The 19,749-nt window shown below is 37.5% G+C and overlaps 6 protein-coding genes across 6 annotated transcripts; 4 read left to right on the top strand and 2 right to left on the bottom strand.

Moving 5' to 3' along the window:
• The first annotated feature begins 117 nt into the window (after positions 1 to 117).
• LOC125238914 (chorion class CB protein M5H4-like) lies at positions 118 to 965 on the top strand. Its single transcript, XM_048146406.1, has 2 exons — positions 118 to 173; positions 479 to 965. Exons 1-2 carry the CDS (start codon positions 123 to 125, stop codon positions 914 to 916), a joined length of 489 nt encoding a protein of 162 aa, XP_048002363.1. The 5' UTR covers positions 118 to 122; the 3' UTR covers positions 917 to 965.
• A 6,486-nt stretch (positions 966 to 7,451) lies between these two features.
• LOC125238927 (chorion class CA protein ERA.1-like) lies at positions 7,452 to 11,191 on the top strand. Its single transcript, XM_048146419.1, has 2 exons — positions 7,452 to 7,507; positions 10,825 to 11,191. The coding sequence occupies exons 1-2, from the start codon at positions 7,457 to 7,459 to the stop codon at positions 11,152 to 11,154; spliced, it is 381 nt and encodes a 126-aa protein (XP_048002376.1). The 5' UTR covers positions 7,452 to 7,456; the 3' UTR covers positions 11,155 to 11,191.
• Positions 11,192 to 12,405: 1,214 nt separating this feature from the next.
• Positions 12,406 to 12,923, bottom strand: LOC125238986 (chorion class CB protein M5H4-like). Its single transcript, XM_048146487.1, has 2 exons — positions 12,915 to 12,923; positions 12,406 to 12,792 (listed from the first exon to the last, which is right to left on the bottom strand). Exons 1-2 carry the CDS (start codon positions 12,921 to 12,923, stop codon positions 12,466 to 12,468), a joined length of 336 nt encoding a protein of 111 aa, XP_048002444.1. The 3' UTR covers positions 12,406 to 12,465.
• Positions 12,924 to 13,568: 645 nt separating this feature from the next.
• On the top strand, positions 13,569 to 14,531 carry LOC125238987 (chorion class A protein Ld5-like). The gene is made up of 3 exons (XM_048146488.1): positions 13,569 to 13,634; positions 13,729 to 13,768; positions 14,202 to 14,531. The coding sequence occupies exons 1-3, from the start codon at positions 13,584 to 13,586 to the stop codon at positions 14,480 to 14,482; spliced, it is 372 nt and encodes a 123-aa protein (XP_048002445.1). The 5' UTR covers positions 13,569 to 13,583; the 3' UTR covers positions 14,483 to 14,531.
• Positions 14,532 to 16,450: 1,919 nt separating this feature from the next.
• Positions 16,451 to 17,469, bottom strand: LOC125238932 (chorion class high-cysteine HCA protein 12-like). Its single transcript, XM_048146424.1, has 2 exons — positions 17,397 to 17,469; positions 16,451 to 16,864 (listed from the first exon to the last, which is right to left on the bottom strand). Exons 1-2 carry the CDS (start codon positions 17,439 to 17,441, stop codon positions 16,562 to 16,564), a joined length of 348 nt encoding a protein of 115 aa, XP_048002381.1. The 5' UTR covers positions 17,442 to 17,469; the 3' UTR covers positions 16,451 to 16,561.
• Positions 17,470 to 17,719: 250 nt separating this feature from the next.
• On the top strand, positions 17,720 to 18,567 carry LOC125238916 (chorion class CB protein M5H4-like). Its single transcript, XM_048146408.1, has 2 exons — positions 17,720 to 17,773; positions 18,099 to 18,567. Exons 1-2 carry the CDS (start codon positions 17,726 to 17,728, stop codon positions 18,504 to 18,506), a joined length of 456 nt encoding a protein of 151 aa, XP_048002365.1. The 5' UTR covers positions 17,720 to 17,725; the 3' UTR covers positions 18,507 to 18,567.
• Positions 18,568 to 19,749: the final 1,182 nt, after the last annotated feature.

Here is a 19,749-nt window from a genome sequence, read left to right on the forward strand (position 1 = left end):
TAACAACTTTTTACAAAAAAATAGCGTTTGCGTAGTTCATTAATAGATAAGGAGGGTTATAAAAGTAGGCAGCAGAATCCCTTAAGTCACATTTACTTATCTATAACGAAAGTAACATTAAAATGGCGTTCAAGGCTGTTGTCTTCTGTGCTTTTGCAGTTTTTGTACAGCAGGTATGGTGAATCCATTTTGACAAAAAATGTTAAAAATGTGTTGTTCTACTTTTTCTTGATCGAGTAGGTTTTTTTTTTATTTGTTTACAAAAAATCTTATTCCAATGTTGTTTTTAAAAAGATTCTTGAAGAGTTTTTGAAATCTGGCATGAACATACCTAAAATAGTCTTCTAATAAGTCATTCAGATATTTAAAAAAAAGTTATATTATAGCTAATTAGTAGATCAATGTCTCAATGAGTAGTATATTTTACATGTTTTAAATTCAGCTCATTTAAAAATGTTTGCATGTTTTTCGTTCACAGTCTCTTGCTAACTCTTATGTCTCAAAATCGAACTGCGGCTGCAACTCCGGCAAAGTACTTGTCAAAGAAATCGAAGAGATATCTTACAAACCGATAGGTATAGCCTCAAATAGCTATTCGAGCAACTGCGTGTCCATCGAAATCCCTACCAGCGGAGGCGCTATGGCTATTACCAGTCTCGGTCCCATCGCGCCGTCCGGCATCGCCGTGGCCACCGAGCTGGGCCTGGCGGGTGACCTGGAGCTGTCCGGCGAGCTGCCGTACCTGAGCGCCGTGGAGTTCCAGGGCCAGTTCGACACCAGCGGCGCCGCGGGCGTGGCGTACGGCTGCGGAGACTGCATCGCCATCACGCAGGAAATCGGCAACCCGACCGGCGTCAATGCCAATATTAACTCTGGCTCCAAAGTCGTCAGCGTCTGTGGTTGTGGCAAATACTGAAGCCAAATTATGTAGGTAGTCTTATTAAATTAAAAGATATACATACGAATTTCTTGTTTTTATTTTATTTTCTAGGACGCGATTTTGTCACCATTATTGAAAAGATCGTTGGCAATGTTGTCAAAAATTGTAGAATAAGTATGTTATAAGAATAGGAGACCCGCACATAATAGCATATTTTATTTTATTTTATTTGCAAAGTAAAAAAATTTTAAAATTTAAACTGTTTATTTCAGTCATTTATAGAATTTATACAAACAAAACTCTTAATCTATTATTATTTAGATTCTAATTGAGTTAGGTCTAATTGAGATCATGCATTACATTACAGTTTCAAAGTTAGTATTATAATAATATACTTACATTTTAACTACATTTATGTCAATTCAGAGATTAGGTAGATTGTTCAGCAACATACTTTTATATGACTTTACTATTTGCTTATCTGTTCTATTTTCTATGATTGAATCATATGGAAATCTATTCAAAGCGCGTGGCAAGACACTTGTCCATACTCTTTTGCCATACTCATTTGTGCTGGTTGGTAATACAAAAGTTGGAATATTAGCTAAATTTCTCAGGTTTTCTGGTCTGCTTCTTTTTGTTAATTCAGGAAGTTTCCAAATATATTGATTTACAATAGCTAGGTTGACCTTGTCATAGACAGGTAAGACTCTGCAATATTTGAATAGATTTTCATATTTATTTCTATACTGGAATTTTATTTTTAAAGGTACAATGGTTTTTAACAATCTTATTTGTATTTTATATATATTGTCAAGGTATGATTTAAATGTCCTACCATAACTTGACAGGCCATAACTTATGATAGAGTCTGCAAGCGACATATAAAGCATTCTAAGTGTACTATAGGGCAACTTTGGCTTTAGTATAGATAATTTTGACAGAAGTGATCTTAGTTTGTTAGTTACATGGTTTACCTGTTGGCTCCAATTAAATTTGTTATCAATTATAAGTCCTAAATAAGTGTGATCAGTTACTATATCAAGACAGACACAATTGCAATGGGTAGTACTCGTGTGCATGCAATGATGGTCGTGTGCAATTACACTTGGGATGACAGGGGTTTTTATGTAAGGTGATCGGATATGCATTAATTTAGTCTTTTTGTAGTTAATCGACAACCCTACATCATGTGCCCACTTACACAATAGGTCAAAGTTATGCTGCATCATGTTTTGTGCTGTCAGTATATCTCTATGGGCCACTATTAGACAAGTATCATCAGCAAATTGGTACACAGAGCCCTGCTTGAATATGTTACACATGTCGTTGACATATATCAGATACTCAGTCGGCCCGAGTATCGATCCCTGGGCGGTGCCATATATTGTGGGATTCATATTGCTCAGTTCACCGGCTATACTAACTGCATTATATCTATTATTGTGGTAATTTTTGAGTAAGTCCAGAGCCGGGCCCTGTATGCCATTCTGCCACATTTTTTTGAAAAGTGTGTCATAATTTAGAGTATCAAACGCTTTACTGAAATCTATGAATACCACTAAAACATGCTTCCTATTATTTAGGTGTTCATTAATTTCATCTGTGAATGAAGACAACAGCATCGAGGTACTTTTATTCCTTTGAAAACCAAACTGTTTTTCATGGATAATATTATTGTTGGATAAAAAGGTATTTATTACGTCACCCAGATATCTTTCTATTATTTTGTCTATACATGAAAGGATGGTAATCGGCCTATAATTGTTAGTATCAGAGTAACTCCCTTTTTTGTGTATGGGTCTTACAATACCTACTTTTAATTTATCTGGGTATTTGGACTGAGAAATGCATAGGTTGATAAGGTGCATTAGTACTGGAGTCATATATTCAGAGATGAATTTAATGTCTTTGGCTCTAACTTTATCATATCCGGGGCTTTTTTTGTCATCTATTTTTGAAATGATCTTATAAAGTGTATCTTCGTTAATTTTTTTTAAACGTAAAGTTACCCTAGGGGTGTTATTGTAAGTTTGATCACTAAGTAATGGCCTGTCACAAGTCACAAATACATTCTTAACATTATTTTCAAAGTCGCTAGCAAATTTGTCCGACAATTCCTTTGCCTTTAGTCTGAAGGACTTAAGGAGTAGCTCATCAACTGCTTTAATTATTCTACCTGTCAATCTGTTAATAATAGCCCACATTTTTTTAGGGTTTTTAAAATTATCACAAATTTCTTTTTTTGTGGATATGTTTTTGGCTTTACTTATCATTTTATTTGTCTTGTTCCTGTACTGCTTATAAATGTATTCATTATGCTTATTACTAGTATCACTTAAGTAGATGTTCAGTAACTCTTTCTTCTTATTACACATTTGAATTAAGTTGTCTGATATCCAGGTACAGTTTGTGTGATTTGACTTAGTGTTTAATTTATTTTTTGCCATATAAGTACATTTATTGTAAACAGAATGAAACTTGTCAATAATAAAGTCTGTTACTGCATTTGGGTCTTTATATTGAAACACAGGGGTCCAGTCAATTTGTACTAAATGTTCCTTAACTTTTTCGTTATCTAATTTACATAACTTTTTAAAAGAGTCTGCGTGGTTAGCATTGATAATTGCAAGGCCTGTTATATAATGATCAGCTAAAGCTCTCTCTCACACAGCAGAGCGGATAGAATGTGCTGTCGAGCCACCCCGGAACACTTGCCGGACAAAAATGTGATCAATGCAAGAGCTGGACAAGCCCTTTTTGGTGGATTCCACTCTAGTGTGTTGAGAAATGCAGCAATCAAAACCCAATTCATTCAGGCTACCAAGGTAATAGTTAACAATATTGCTAGTGTCGGCTATATCTATATTCATGTCACCCGCAATGATAAAGTTAGAGTATACAGGGTATGCTGATAACAAATTTGTCAACTCATTTATAAAGCCCACAGGATTTAAGTTAGGGGGCCTATATATAGAATATAAACGCGTTTTGTATCCATTTGGGGTAATTATTTCTCCATACAAACACTCAAACATTAATGTGTTGACAGGTATACTGACAAACGAAATGCTTTTATGTGCATAAACTATTATACCTCCTCCTTTTCTATTAACACGCAATTTAGTAGACATTACATAGTCATTTAATTCAAACAAACATGAGATTTCATCATTTAGGTTGGCTTCTGTGACAATTATCAAGTGAATTACAACTGGACAGCAGGTAATTAAGTAATCTAGGTGTGAGCTATTTTTAATCATAGATCTTATATTGACATGAAGCAAAATTAGTTCCTCTTGTTTATCTGGTATGCTTAACACAAAGTCATTCCACGAGTCATGAGTTGTCTCATCAACATTTGCATCCAATTCACTATGTTCCATAATTTAATTAAATAGTTAATAATTGATTGCCTGTGGTTGACCTTATGTCAATTTTGGAGAGGCTTTTGTCCAGCAGTGGGAGTAGGAAAATAAATCAAACGACCTTTTCCACGATGTTAATTTTATGTGGCCATGCCATCAAAATATCATAATACATAAATGCCGCATAATGAGTAAATTTTGTGCGAAATAACTATGTAGGTGTGTTGATGACGAAGCGCCTCATAAAGTTGAACCGATATTAGGTAAACGAAATGTCGATGAATCATAAGTGTTAGGTTTACATTAGGTATAACCCTATTATATTTAAATATCAAATAACTTTGGTACTTAATGTAGTATGCACAATGCATATTCAGTACAACAATTAATAACGTATAATTTAGTAAATAGTACTTGCAGTTTTAGAGGTATCACTAAAGAGCGATCTCTTCCAGACAACTTTGAGATTTCGCATAGCACCAAATATAAAAAATAACTTATTGTTATTCAGTACGAACCTCTTGTCCTAATCCTTATATGAACGTGACACATTTCATTTTTTTTTATGGGATAGGAAGCAAACGAGCAGACAGGTCGCCTGATGGTAAGCGACAACATATTATCGTAATTTATGTGACGAAAGTGGATAGCTTAAGGAATGAGTATATCTACATACTCGTTTATGTGTAAGAGGAAGCTTAAAAGTTGCACTCATAGTTGGTAGAAAAAAGTAAAAGCAAATCGCCTAACGTCTCTCATTTTCATTCGTAATGTTCAAGGCACCTAAAAATAAAACCAAGGGAAATAATGGACTGATCACACGAAACGACTGCAAGTGAACGATGACGGGCAACAGAAAAGTATGGAAGAAAAAGACATGCTGCTCCGACGCCAAGTGATGGAATAGGACAAGAAAATAACTATGAGAATTTTTTTCTTGTCTGCTGACCTTACCCTCTGACCAAAAAGAGTAGAAATAAATGTGGCAACATCGTAGTTAGGATTGCAAAAAACGTTTTTTTTCTGAAAAAAAAAGTGAAAAAACAATTTTTTTGAATATGTTTTTTGACAAAGTCCTAAATCTCAAAATTTGCAAAGAAATTAATACTTTTATAGGGTTTTTAGACTTTATGAAACTATTAAGCGAAATTAATTTATTAACTTTAATTTCTGGTTTTATAAAACTACTTACTACTAAAAAATTTATTAACTTTATTTACGAAATCTATACCTAGTTGCGCTCCACGCCGCATCGGGGATTCCCCAATTAACGTTTGTATACTGAATGTTTATCAAATTAAAATGTACGTTATTGTTATTGAAATGTTACAACTCACGAAAAACCGTTATTGTCGTATTATTTTTTCATCTAAAAAAAATATATATCGAGAAAAAAAATCATAATGATGGTAGGTTATTTTTCATGTTGTTTTTCACAATTCTGAAATAAAAAACAGGATGGTAGGTTATTTTTCATGTTTTTTTTCACAAGTCTGAAAAAATCTATTTGCAACCCTAATCACAGTGTCGTCCCGTTTACTCACACGTATTGATTTGATGGGATGCCACTACAATGCCACTTTTTAATTTCTACTCCTTTTAGTCAGACTGTATTTAATGCACTTAATTAATGTACCTATAAAATAAAATAAAATAAATAAAATAAATATTGGGGACACCTTACACAGATCAACTTAGCTCAAACGGAGCAAAGCTTGTACTATGAGTGCTATGCGACCATATATACATACATAAATAGACAAATACATACATATACATAGAAAACATCAGGAACAAATATCTGTGCTCATCACACAAATAAACCGAACCCAGGACCACGGCTCAGATTCTGAAATATTGTTTAGCGTTCTTGATAACAAAATAACAACAAGAAATTCGTATGTATAACTATTACTTTATTAAAACGATTTAGTAATTCCCACATCCACAGACGCTGACGACTTTGTTGTTGGAGTTGATATTGGCGTTGACGCCGGTCGGGTTGCCGATCTCGTTCGTGATGGCGATGCAGTCCCCACAGCCGTACGCCACGCCCGCGGCGCCGCTGGTGTCGAACTGGCCCTGGAACTCCACGGCGCTCAGGTACGGCAGCTCGCCGGACAGCTCCAGGTCTCCCGCCAGGCCCAGCTCCGTGGCCACGGCGATGCCGGACGGCGCGATGGGACCAAGGCTAGTAATAGCCATAGCGCCCCCGCTGGTAGGGAGATCAATGGACACGCAGCTGCTAGAATAGCTTTTCGGGGCAATAGCTATCGGTTTGAAGATATCTCTTCGATTGTGTCGATTTCTTTGACAAGTACTTTGCCGGAGTTGCAGCCGCAGCTCGATTTTGAAAGATAAGAGTTAGCAAGAGACTGTCAACAAAAAAAAACATATTAATAAACGAACTACGAGTAAAATATTGATTACCTACTATAAAAAATTATAATTTAGGATGTGAACTGGTAGCCGTGAGCGTTTTAAATGTATGATATAGGCATTTTTTGTTCGTGATATACCTAACGTACGAGAACTTAGTTTTTCTTAATAGATTCAAACCAAGCTAAAAATAAAAACGATGTTAATACGTCGTTAAGTTACGAAAAGTTACTAAAATTTCTAGCTACGTATCCAGAGCAAAACAATGTAAGACAGATTATACAGAAATTATAATTTACATAGTTTTCCAAACATTAGGTATATTTTTTTTACAACTTGTAACAATAAATTATAGGTATAAATTATTTTGCATTAATAAACTATTGGCCGACCGTCCCACGTAATTTCACTCTGTTGTAGTTTATTTTTACATATTTTGTGGTTGAAAAGGAATTAATACCTGCTGAGCCAAAACTGCAAATACACAGAATACTACAGCCTTGAATGCCATTTTGAATAATAGGTACTTGTAAGTGACCTTTTTAATGATATTACAAGTAAAAGAATAGTGCAAGTAACTGTGACTTTTAAATTCTGCCACCTAGTTTTATTTGCCCTTGTTATCTATTACTTAACTAAAGAAATGTGAAATGTTCATTTGCCATATTTTTGTAATTTAGTCACGTGCATATCGCCTTTCACTGTAAGAAATAGGACTTCTTATCGCTGACCCAATTTCTTTATGTTATGTAAATGTCTAGTATATAAGTACTAGAAAGTTTGGTTGAAACATTACATTTCTTTTGACAAGGAAAAGTAACTCATCAGAATGTCTCGTTTTGCCGTCCTCGTCCTGTGTGCCCAGGCTTGCCTGATTCAGGTAAGAAAGTTAATAATAAATCTTCAAATACATTTTTCTCTCCTCCGGCCGAAAAGCGTCAAATTTTAAGTCGCTGCGCTAAACAAAGTTACCGCTTGCCGGCTCCGTTGAGCAGAAAAATAGTCAATACACAACTACACCAATAAAATAAGAAAGCGTCAGACACATGTTTGTTGACAATCACATGTAGATTTTGCACAAATTATTTGCATGCCTTTTTTACGACACGAGGCAATCCTACGGAGGTGAAGCTGTGTAGCTGAACTTTGCGTACCCGCCTTATATCCCAAATGTACAACCTACCTTCTATAAGCTATCTCCGAGAAGCACTATTCCGTATTCTATCGGGATGGTCATAGAGAAGCAGCTTATAAAACCATACACAAGTTGTGAGTTGCATTAAATAACATATTTACGCAATCCATACTATCCATACTATCCATCCATACTATACTACTATACTATTATACTATTATTAATATTATAAATGCGAAAGTAACTCTGTCTGTCTGTCTGTTACGCTTTCCCGCTTAAACCACGCAACCGATTTTGATGAAATTTGGAACAGACAATCTTTAGACCCTGAGACAGAACATAGGCTACTTTTTACATACTAATATTATAAATGCCCATACTATACTATACTATACTATATATACTATATTATACTATTATACTATATATACTATATACTATATATACTATATTACTATATCCATACTTATCCATACTAATATTATAAATGCGAAAGTAACTCTGTCTGTCTGTCTGTTACGCTTTCCCGCTTAAACCACGCAACCTATTTTGATGAAATTTGGAACAGACAATCTTTAGACCCTGAGACAGAACATAGGCTACTTTTTATTTCGAAAAAAAGGGATGAAGGGGTTGAAAAAGAGGTTGAAAGTTTGTATGGGATTTCTTAATTTTAAATGATAAAACCATGAAACTTTATATTTTAGCACTTGATAAGAAATCATTAAACATATATTTAAAGTCACAAACAGGTCGAACGCGATTAATTAACATTATTTTTACCTTTAAAATAAACATGGTGGGAAATAAACATTAACTAAAAGCGGGTAGATTATATTTATTTGTCTACCCCGAACATTTATATAAATTAATATCGGGTAGTTTTGTGTTGTTTACATCTCCGGTGACATTTTGCTGGGACGTCAGTCTTCCGCGACCACGGCCAGTGCAACCTGGCCGAAACGTTGGGAAAAAGGTAAAAATAATGTTAATTAATCGCGTTCGACCTGTATGTGACTTTAAATATGTGTACAAAGCGCGAGAACTTAAAGTGTTATATCATTAAACATCTTGATAAGGGATAGGGATAGGGATAGGGATAGCGATAGGGATAGGGATAGCGATAGGGATAGCGATAGGGATAGCGATAGCGATAGCGGTAGCGATAGTGATAGCGATAGCGTTAGCGATAGCGATACGGATACGGATACGGATAATATGGGTATCGTTAGAGGGATACGGATAATCGGTCGGCGGTCTCTTACAATCAATGTGCTCTAAGACGATCGTTGTTTGCTTGCTTGAAGATTACGTTTGCGATAGGTAAGTATAAGCAAAATGTAAAAAATTGTAAGGGATAATAGAAAAAAGTACTTTTTACCCACCGATCATAGTGTCGAAATACGGGCTATGTGGGATGTTTATAAAGGTTTCCCCAGCGTATATAGAATTACCTACGCTGTGGTCGATGTGTAATATTTCTACAATCATTGCAAGCAAAAGTATTATGTGCAATCGAAATAATCGCAGATAAATATACCTACAGAGAAACCTACGGTCCCTACGGATCCAAATGAAAATCTTAATGAATACTTTTATTACGCGGGCGAAGCCGCGGGTAAAAGCTAGTAATATTATAAATGCGAAAGTAACTCTGTCTGTCTGTCTGTTACGCTTTCCCGCTTAAACCACGCAACCGATTTTGATGAAATTTGGAACAGACAATCTTTAGACCCTGAGACAGAACATAGGCTACTTTTTATTTCGAAAAAAAGGGATGAAGGGGTTGAAAAATAGGTTGAAAGTTTGTATGGTATTTCTTAATTTTAAAAGATAAAACCATGAAACTTTATATTTTAGCACTTGATAAGAAATCATTAAACATATATTTAAAGTCACATACAGGTCGAACGTGATTATTACCTTTAAAATAAACATGGTGGGAAATAAACATTAACTAAAAGCGGGTAGATTATATTTATTTGTCTACCCCGAACATTTATATAAATTAATATCGGGTAGTTTTGTGTTGTTTACATCTCCGGTGACATTTTGCTGGGACGTCAGTCTTCCGCGACCACGGCCAGTGCAACCTGGCCGAAACGTTGGGAAAAAAGGTAAAAATAATGTTAATTAATCGCGTTCGACCTGTATGTGACTTTAAATCGAAACGTTGGGAGAAAAGGTAAAAATAATGTTAATTAATCGCGTTCGACCTGTATGTTGTGACTTTAAATATGTGTACAATGCGCGAGAACTTAAAGTGTTATATCATTAAACATCTTGATAAGGGATAGGGATAGGGATAGGGATAGGGATAGGGATAGGGATAAGGATAGCGATAGGGATAGCGATAGGGATAGCGATAGGGATAGCGATAGGGAAAGCTATAGGGATAGCGATAGGGATAGCTATAGGGATAGCGATAGCGACAGCGATAGCGATAGCGTTAGCGATAGCGATAGCGATAGCGATAGGGATACGGATACGGATACGGATATGGGTATCGTTAGAGGGATACGGATAATTGGTCGGCGGTCTCTTACAATCAATGTGCTCTAAGACGATCGTTGTTTGCTTGCTTGAAGATTACGTTTGCGATAAGTATAAGCAAAATGTAAAAAATTGTAAGGGATAATAGAAAAAAGTACTTTTTACCGATCATAGTGTCGAAATACGGGCTATGTGGGATGTTTATAAAGGTTTCCCCAGCGTATATAGAATTACCTACGCTGTGGTCGATGTGTAATATTTCTACAATCATTACAAGCAAAAGTATTACGTGCAATCGAAATAATCGCAGATAAATATACCTACAGAGAAACCTACGGTCCCTACGGATCCAAATGAAAATCTTAATGAATACTTTTATTACGCGGGCGAAGAAACGGGTAAAAGCTAGTAATATATAATTTCTAAAGATTTCTACGTAAAGAGGCATGTTTTAATGTAAATTTTGAGATTCACAAAACGTTTTTATACCTATGTCGCTTTTTAAAACTAAAAAAATTACTGAAATCCACTCGAACATTGGAATAATAATAGCTTTTCCCTTTTTGCAGGCGGTATTCAGCCAACAGTGTGGTTGCTCTTACGGGTCCCCCGGCCTCATCGAAGTAGAGAAAATAAACCTCAGTGCCCCCAGTGTCAACATCGGCTACAGCTCACCCAGCATCAGCGTGAGCGCGCCCGGCTACAGTCAGAGCTACGGCGCGCAGTACGGCGGCGCGGGCACCGGCGCGGTCGGCGTGACCGGCGAGATCGGCGCGAGCGGCCAGACCGCCGTCGTCGGCTCCGTGCCCGTGCTCGGCACGGTCGAGTTCTGCGGCACCGTGCCTGCCTCCGGCTCCGTGTCCATTTCCGGACAGTGCGGATGCGGATGCAAAAATTAAGGTTTAATATTAAACAAAATAAAATTAATAAGCTGAATATTTTTTTAAGATCATCATTTCAGTCACAGTTTACCTAACCCCTACCTATTATACCTTTTTTTGTTGACTCAGGGGGAATCCATTATGGATCCCACTGGCCCGGGAGAAAGCCAGTGGGTATGTCCGACTCTCACGGACTAAACCCCCTGGGGTGTTCCACCGCGCTTTTGTGAGGGGGTTTCGGGAACATGGTTGTAAGGCACCAATACCCCATACCATTTATACCTACCTACTCGCAAATCATTGTACCTAAGTCAAATCTTGGCGGATTGGCCTACTCTCTATATCACATACCAATCTGAAGATGCAGTAATTATAACCATGAAAATAGGTGGTGGCCATGGGAGCTGTAATGATCTCGACAAGCTTTGATCTGTCTGCAGAGAGCAAAATCAGCATTAAAAAAATTGCATCTTCAAATAAATAAATGGATTGTAATAGATATCATAAACAGGGAGGAAAATATCACTCTTCGATCTTACAGATGCTAATTTTCAATGCATATTTGACGACCGGTCTGGCCGAGCGCGTAGTGACCCTGCCGGCTACGCCGCGGTCCCGGGTTCGAATCGGTAAGAGCTATTTATTTGTGTGATGAGCACAGATATTTGGGTGTATTTGTTCCTGTCATGGATGTTTTCTATGTATATAAGTAATGTAATATATATATTTTATATACCTATCGTTGTCTGAGTACCCACAACACAAGCCATCTTGACCTTATGTACCGTGGGACTCTGTGTAAGAATGTCCTATAATATTTATTTATTTATGTTATAAACTATTACACTCATATCAAGGCCAAGATGATTGCTTATTCTTTATCACTTGTTACTAAGTCACGTTCTTACCTACAAAATATGTGTACGAGTAGGTATATACATACTAAACTGAACACATGCCATGATATGCGATAAAACGCGACCGGTCAAGGTTAAGGTACAGTTTTGATCGCTAATTTAACCATCCATACATAAATACACGTCTGTATCTCCAAAAGGGATAGCCAGGGCGTATGAAAATGCTCCCATTTCAATGCCTCTAGCCTTATAGAAATCGAAATCGTGATATTGCAGTAACAGGTTGCAAGCCCATCACCCAAACCATGATTGTGAACGTATCTTAGTCGATTTTACGACACCCACGGGAAAGGGGGTGATGATATTCTGAACTCATTGCCACGGGGGGAATATATGAATCATAAACCGACAATTTTATACAACATTTTTTTTATATATAAAAGTGTAGAACAGGTACAAAAGGGTGAAAAAATTAACGTCCTCCACAACCGCAACCATAAAGGTTAGAGCTGGAACCGCTGGATCCACCGATCTGCTGTGTGATGGCGACGCTGTCCCCACAGCCGTAGCACACAGGCGCGGTACCGCTGGTGTCGAATTTGCCCTCAAACGCCACAGCGCTCAAGTACGGCAGCGTGCCGGACAGATCCAGGGTGCCGGACAGGCCGAGGTCTGTGGCCACGGCGATGCCGGACGGCGCGATGGGGCCAGCGCTGTTTACAATCAGCGCTCCACCATTATTGGACACCTCGACGGACTGGCAGGTGCAGCTGCAGCCATATTTCTGAGCAGCGGTGATCTAAAAAACAAAAGAACAATGCTGATCGAGTCAATGCTATTTTGAAGTTTTGACATACCAACTCTTCTTCTTCTTCTTCTTCCTCCTACCCTTATATGGGGTCGGTAGGTATACACGTCTACCTCTTCCATTCTCCTCTATCTTTCGTCATCTCAACACATTCACATCTTTCTTTCTTATATCCTCTTTCACACAATTCATCCATCGTTGTTTGGGTTTACCCCTCCCGCTCTATCCATCAACCTTCATCTCCAACATTCTTTTGCCTATATGGCATACCAACTAATGATACAAAAGCACAGGACAAAATTAAGTCAGTGTCTCTTTTATGGAAACTGAAAATCTTGTCAATTTTACTTATTTGTGACTTAAGCCTATTTTACGATTTTTACAAAAATAGTTATTGTAAAATATTTACCTGGACAAAATAGCGAATGCGCAAAGTACTACAACTTTGAATGCCATTTTTGGTATATTCCACTGGTTTTTCAACAGAGAATGAACTATCAACACCAGCCCTCGTATTTTATACACTCTTTAACAGGTCTTGCATGAAGCAAATAATGAAGATAAGGGACACATTTAATTATACATTTAAGTAAGTCAATGATTGCATTATTTAGACGAACGTGACGTGGCGAACAATATATAAAATCATTTATATATTTTGAAAGACACTAGGGTGTTGCACATCGCAAACCTATTTCTAAATGCCCATTATAACAGTATAAAAGAGAAAAATAAGATTTTTTCAAGCATTCTGGTTTCTTTACCCCAAGAATATTCATAAAATGTCTCGTTTCGCAGTCCTCGTCCTCTGCATTCAGGCTCTCCTGATTCAGGTAAGAAAAAATATATTTTATTAACAGAGTTAAGACTTCATTGCATAGTATTACAACTACGTTTTTAAACTGACCTCCGATGTTTCAAGGTCAGCGTTGCCTCGTTGAAAAGGTTCACCTATGTGAACCTATGTGTAATGATTGTGAAAGTTTAATAAGTGTTATTAGGATTCTGTACCAAAATTTTCATAAAGAAACCGTCAGTCTGTTTTAATGAATATGAACCCTTAGCTAAGTGATGTTTTCTACTAGGAGATTGTAATTTATGTAAAATGAAGATCTATTCCTTTTTAATACAATATGTACGTATGTATTAAAAACAAACAACTTTTCTCATTACAAAGTTTCATTCTTTCTCCGAGTAATAAGTCGTCAATATGATTGTACTATTAGCTGCAAAAGTGCATGGCGAATTTATCAAAAAAATTATATATAATTACTCCATGCACTTTTGCATCTGATAGTACCTACAATACTTAATTCCTGACCTATAACTGAACTACCTTTATACATACCTAGCTAAAAAAAAGTCACGCACTCATTTCCGCATCGTGCTGCTTACGTAAGTATTCTATAACATCTTTTGTATTTTATTATTGCAGGCCGCTCTGAGCCAGATATGCGGTTGTAACCAGTACTCATACTCGTCCGGCCTGAGCTCGCAGAGCTGCGGCTCGTACGGCGGCACCGGCACCGGACAGGTGGGCGTGTCCGGCAACATCGACGCGTGCGGCAACACCTGCGTGCAGGGATCCGTGCCCGTGCTCGGCGCTGTCGACTTCGGCGGATGCGTGCCCGCCTGCGGATCCGTCTCCATCTGCGGACAGTGCGGATGCGGATGCAATTAATTTGATTGTTAAATAATAAGGAATTCGCATTAAAATACTTTTTATCGAAGATTTGTTAATCATTTATACCTACATGTTCACGTTTATCGAATTCAAGATACATTTTGAATCCCATGAAAAAATATTGTTGTAAGGTATATAGATTCTGTAACAAAATAATACCTACATACCTACTTGTAGGTATTAGATATAAATACGTGCACTCGTGTACCGATGATACCTATGCGATCAAAGTATAATACCTACTTATTTATGTATTGTGTGCATATTTTACAATACGACTATACGTGAATTTCCGCAAAAGTGATTATTGATCATGATCTTTTTTATACTACGTCGGTAGCAAACAAGCATGCGGTCCGCCTGATAGAAAGCGGTCACCGTAACTTATGAACGCCTACTACTCAAGTTGTGTCATTTGAACTTAATCGCGTATAACTACATATTAAACTGACCTCCAACGTTTCAAGGACGGCGTTGTCCCCGTGGTCTCGGAGAAGACTGGCTTGAAATGACATCAACACCTTCTGACAGCCGCGCGAGTTTTTCGAACTACCCGCACTTGGTTTTGATTATCAACTTGAACTGTTTGCGCACTAGGGATGTTACTCTGTCGACATACAACACAATATATTTTTATATATTTGATTTAACGACTGTCGATATTATTTTCGGCTTACACTTATTAATGACAGGATTCCATGTGGATGAGATCCTAAAACCTTCGTCCCGATTGAAATTGCGATGTTTTTTTATTTCAATGGCTTCACGCACTTTTCTACTGTAGAAATGGCGTTCCGTGGAAAGGATTTTAGGGTCATGTAGTTCGATCTGGATCGATCCCATCGAACTACATGACCCTAAAATCCTGCGTTGCCAACCCATTAAGAAACTTGTACACTCCTTTTTGCTGGGTTAAGTACACTGCAAAAAGTAGTGTACAAGTTCCAAGGAGGGTTCGGGTTCCGACGACTCAAAGAACAATAGACGGAACAAATTAGTTTCGTAGATCCTTCCGTCACCAGCACACCGCACCCCCTTTGAGCTCTGGCAGCCTTACTCACCGGCAGAAACACAACACTATGAGTAGGGTCTAGTGCTATTTGGCTGCGGTCTTTTATAAGGCGGAGGTACTTCCCCAGTTGGGCTCTGCTCTAGATTCGAGCGAGATGATATCCGCCTACCAACCAATATTAAAGGGAAATCATGTTTACTACGATGCAAATGTCTAAACCGATTTTTTACGTGATACTGGATGATTTTTCAATTTTCAATGTGGCTTTGTTGCCACTTTCTTCTTATAACTACAAAAAATTTAATTTCTGATAGAAAAATCTAAATAATCACAAACCATTTTCGGATACGTAGAAGTACATGGATGATATCGTACGTACGCGTCGCAAGGAGTCAATGGCTGTAGCAGCTTGTGGCTGCATCCAGCAGTGGTTGATACATAAATGTGTGTACGGAGCAATTTAATCATAGGAACCATACATGATGTGTCCTTTTTAATTGGTCCTATGGAAAATTTTGTAAGTAGGCACTACGCATGTTAAACGGTACCCAAATTGACCGTTTAGTTATGAGATATATGATAGATACTTCCGTTAGCCAGATTGTATAAATAAATAAAATAGAGCTAAAATATGTGAAAAAAAGTTTCAATTATCAATAAAATTAGCGTTTGAACAGGCAAACAATAAGTTAGGTATTATTATTATATCGCAAGCTGTAGCTGAATTAACTGATTGAGAAATGATTTTAGAAGAAATAAAAATGGCATAACAGCTAAATAAATCAGTTTTATCCGACACAGTATCAATGGCCGTAGTTGACAACTTGAGATAAGTATCTAGAATACTAAAAAGGACATTTGCTTTTAATTTTTATCTATCTTAAATATATTGTTTGACTAAAATACTTTATCACCTGTAACTTACTGTGTTTGAGTACTTGAGTAGTTTATACTTTGGTTAGTCAATTTATTAGAAATATTTAAAATAGAAGAATAAAGTAGTTATATTCGTTGTTCAAACTTTTATTAAGCAAAAATATTATTTTGCGTACTTTCAACGAGTATTAATTTTTGCAACCGCATCCGCACTGTCCGCAGATGGAGACGGAGCCACAGGCGGGCACGCATCCGTCAAAGCAGACGGAGCCGGTCACGGGCACGGATCCCTGGACGCAGGTGTTGCCGCACGCGTCGATGTCGCCGACCACGCCGACGCGCCCGGTGCCCGCGCCGCCGTACGACCCGGAGGACGAGTAGCTCTTGCTTGAGATCGAGCCGCCAGAGATGCCAGATGACTTCAAGCTGATTCCGCCGAGAGAGATACCGGAGCTGCCGCAAGAGCAACCGCACTGCTGGCTAAGGACAGCCTGTCAAATATACAAAAAGAAACATGAGCTATATTTTCAATTAATCTAATAATTGCGCAACTCCCTCGTCTTCATTCAACTTGTTTAATTGTAAGATCAATACGGATGCGTACTGGTCTTTACATTTCGCCTGTTTAAGAGTTTGTACGTTTAGGTACCATTAACTTTGAGCAGCAAATAGCAAAAGCATGCACTCAATAAAATCACCTCAATGATCAAAAAGGTCAGACTTATCCCCGTAGATATGGCACATTTTACACTGTGAAAAGGTTTGAAATTTATTTTTTGAAAGTTAAATTTTTCACATTACTTTCCTAATAGAAGTTACGTACTCAATATTATATATTACAGTTTTCAGGTTAAATCTTGCGTCATTATCATAATAAACAAATCTATAAATATTCAACTGACTATTTTGTACCGTTAAAGTTAAAAACATTGAACGAGTATATTTTGATAGGTATATTTCTAATTACGTGCAAAGTCGTCAATAAATATATTTAGTAAACAAGAAATAGATACAATAATTTACCTGGACCAGGAAAGCCATGGCGCACAACACAACAAAGCGAGACATTTTGAATGTTCTTTCTTCGGTAATGGAAGTCAGAATGCTTGTTCCACTTTCATTGACACATTTATACGTTTACATTATCGCAGGAGAAAATGTGGAAATGGGTCAAAGATAGTGCACCTGGTCCACCCCAAGCAGAGTCACGTACATAGTTTTATCGGCTCAAATGAGTTTTGCCTAGTTATTTGCGTTATTGTGAAACAAGGGCTTTGGAAGGATATAAAAGCAGATGGCCGGTTCTGACATTTATTCTGTGTATGTTGAAGATACTAAGAAATACATCAAAAATGGTTTCTAAGGTCGTCATCATCTGCGCTCTCGCCTTCATAGGACAGGTATGTTAACTATACTTTTGTTTGAACATTTTTAACGATTATTCATTTCGAATATAGGGCATGAAATGTCGAGTCATCCAGGAAAATGTAAAAGCCTGCTTATACAGAGTTTACGAGAAAGTATAACAATAACTCGTGCATATTATATTATGTAGAAATAATAACGGGTCAACCCTTATTTCCTAGCAGGTTACCGAGTCGCAAGTAATATTTTATTGTTAACATACGTAGTTTTTTTTCATGTTTTCTTTCAGTGCAAGGGTGTTCATATCATAGTTTTAGCTTTCAGTTGGTGAGGATTTTCCAATGTTAAGTCTAATTACAGGCCATCTGCAATCCAACATGCTGCAAAATTGGCTCCTCGAAGCTGATTAGCTCCCCGAAGCTGATTAGCTCTGGCTACTCCTCCGGCAAGTGCGAGTCCATCGTGATCTCCAACAGCGGCGGCGACCTGCTCGTCACCAGCATCGGCCCCATCTCGCCGTCCGGCATCGCCGTGGCCACCGAGCTGGACCTGGCGGGAGACCTGGAGCTCTCCGGCGAGCTGCCGTACCTGAGCGCCGTGGCGTTCGACGGCAGCTTCGACACCAGAGGCTCGGCCGCGGTCTCGTACGGCTGTGGCTGCGGAGACAACATCGCCATCACGAAGGTGATCGGCAACTCGAACAGCGGCAACGCCAACCTCAGGTCTGGATCCTCCAACATCTACAGCTGCGGGTGCGGTTGTGCTTAACTTCAGTCAATTTATGGAAACATAAACTTTAATCAAATAAACAAATCGCAAGTAAAACGAATTTTGTAGTAATTCTATCCATCTATTACTTACCTACAATAGCTACCTACAATTATAGTATGTTAGAGCGACTTTACCTATAACAAAACAAAAATACATACCAACCAGGCTGAAAGTCCACAAAATTATTTCAAAAGTTGTTTTGTAGGTAAACGGTTTTGGATTTTGGAGGTACCTACGTATAGAATTTTGCATAAATAACAATAAGCAATTGCAGTCAGGAATTATGTTGTTTGACCATTTAGCCAAGAGTAAGCTTACAATCGTAGACAATTCTTCGTGAACGGTATGTTATAAAACTGGCGCTGTCGCATAATACGGAAGAGTGTTAGAGGGAGAGAACCAACTACGAATTAAGGCCATGTATGCAGTTGCAATGATTTCAACTTGCAAAATAACGAACATAGGTCTAATACTAAAAATAAAGACAATATTCTCAAAAAGTTGAAACCTAAAATTTATTTGTTATATCGTTCCTATACATAGTCACTTGTATTTGTAGAAATCTATATTTACAAAATAAGTTCTAGAGGAAACTGTTTCGTTGTTGACGAAACAGACACGTTAAGGTGGATTTATTAGTTTGTTTATTTTATGTATTGTATACCCTCCTATTTTTCGTTCACTGAGGTTAGGTTTTTGTCTAGAGTGTGCTTATATCTTAAAAGAAAGGCAGCATATTTCGGACATATAATAAAATAATAAATACAACCTATTGAAATTGATAATTGAAGGGAAACGTGGCCGTGGTAGAAGGCGCATATCAAGGAGTAAGAATATAAAAGACTGGTTAAAAGTGAAGAGCATAGACAAACTAATTCGCATGACAGAAAATAGAGAGACATATGGACATACTAGCTTTTACCCGCGGCTTCGCCCGCGTAATAAAAGTATTCATTAAGATTTTCATTTGGATCCTTAGAGGTTTCTCTGTAGGTATATTTATCTGCGATTATTTCGATTGCACATAATACTTTTGCTTGCAATGATTGTAGAAATATTACAGATAGACCACAGCGTAGGTAATTCTATATACGCTGGGGAAACCTTTATAAACATCCCACATAGCCCGTATTTCGACACTATGATCAGTGGGTAAAAAGTACTTTTTTCAATTATCCCTTACAATTTTTTACATTTTGCTTATACTTATCGCAAACGTAATCTTCAAGCAAGCAAACAA

The sequence above is a fragment of the Leguminivora glycinivorella genome, chromosome 24 (assembly GCF_023078275.1).
Source record: "Leguminivora glycinivorella isolate SPB_JAAS2020 chromosome 24, LegGlyc_1.1, whole genome shotgun sequence".
Classification (NCBI taxonomy): domain Eukaryota; kingdom Metazoa; phylum Arthropoda; class Insecta; order Lepidoptera; family Tortricidae; genus Leguminivora; species Leguminivora glycinivorella.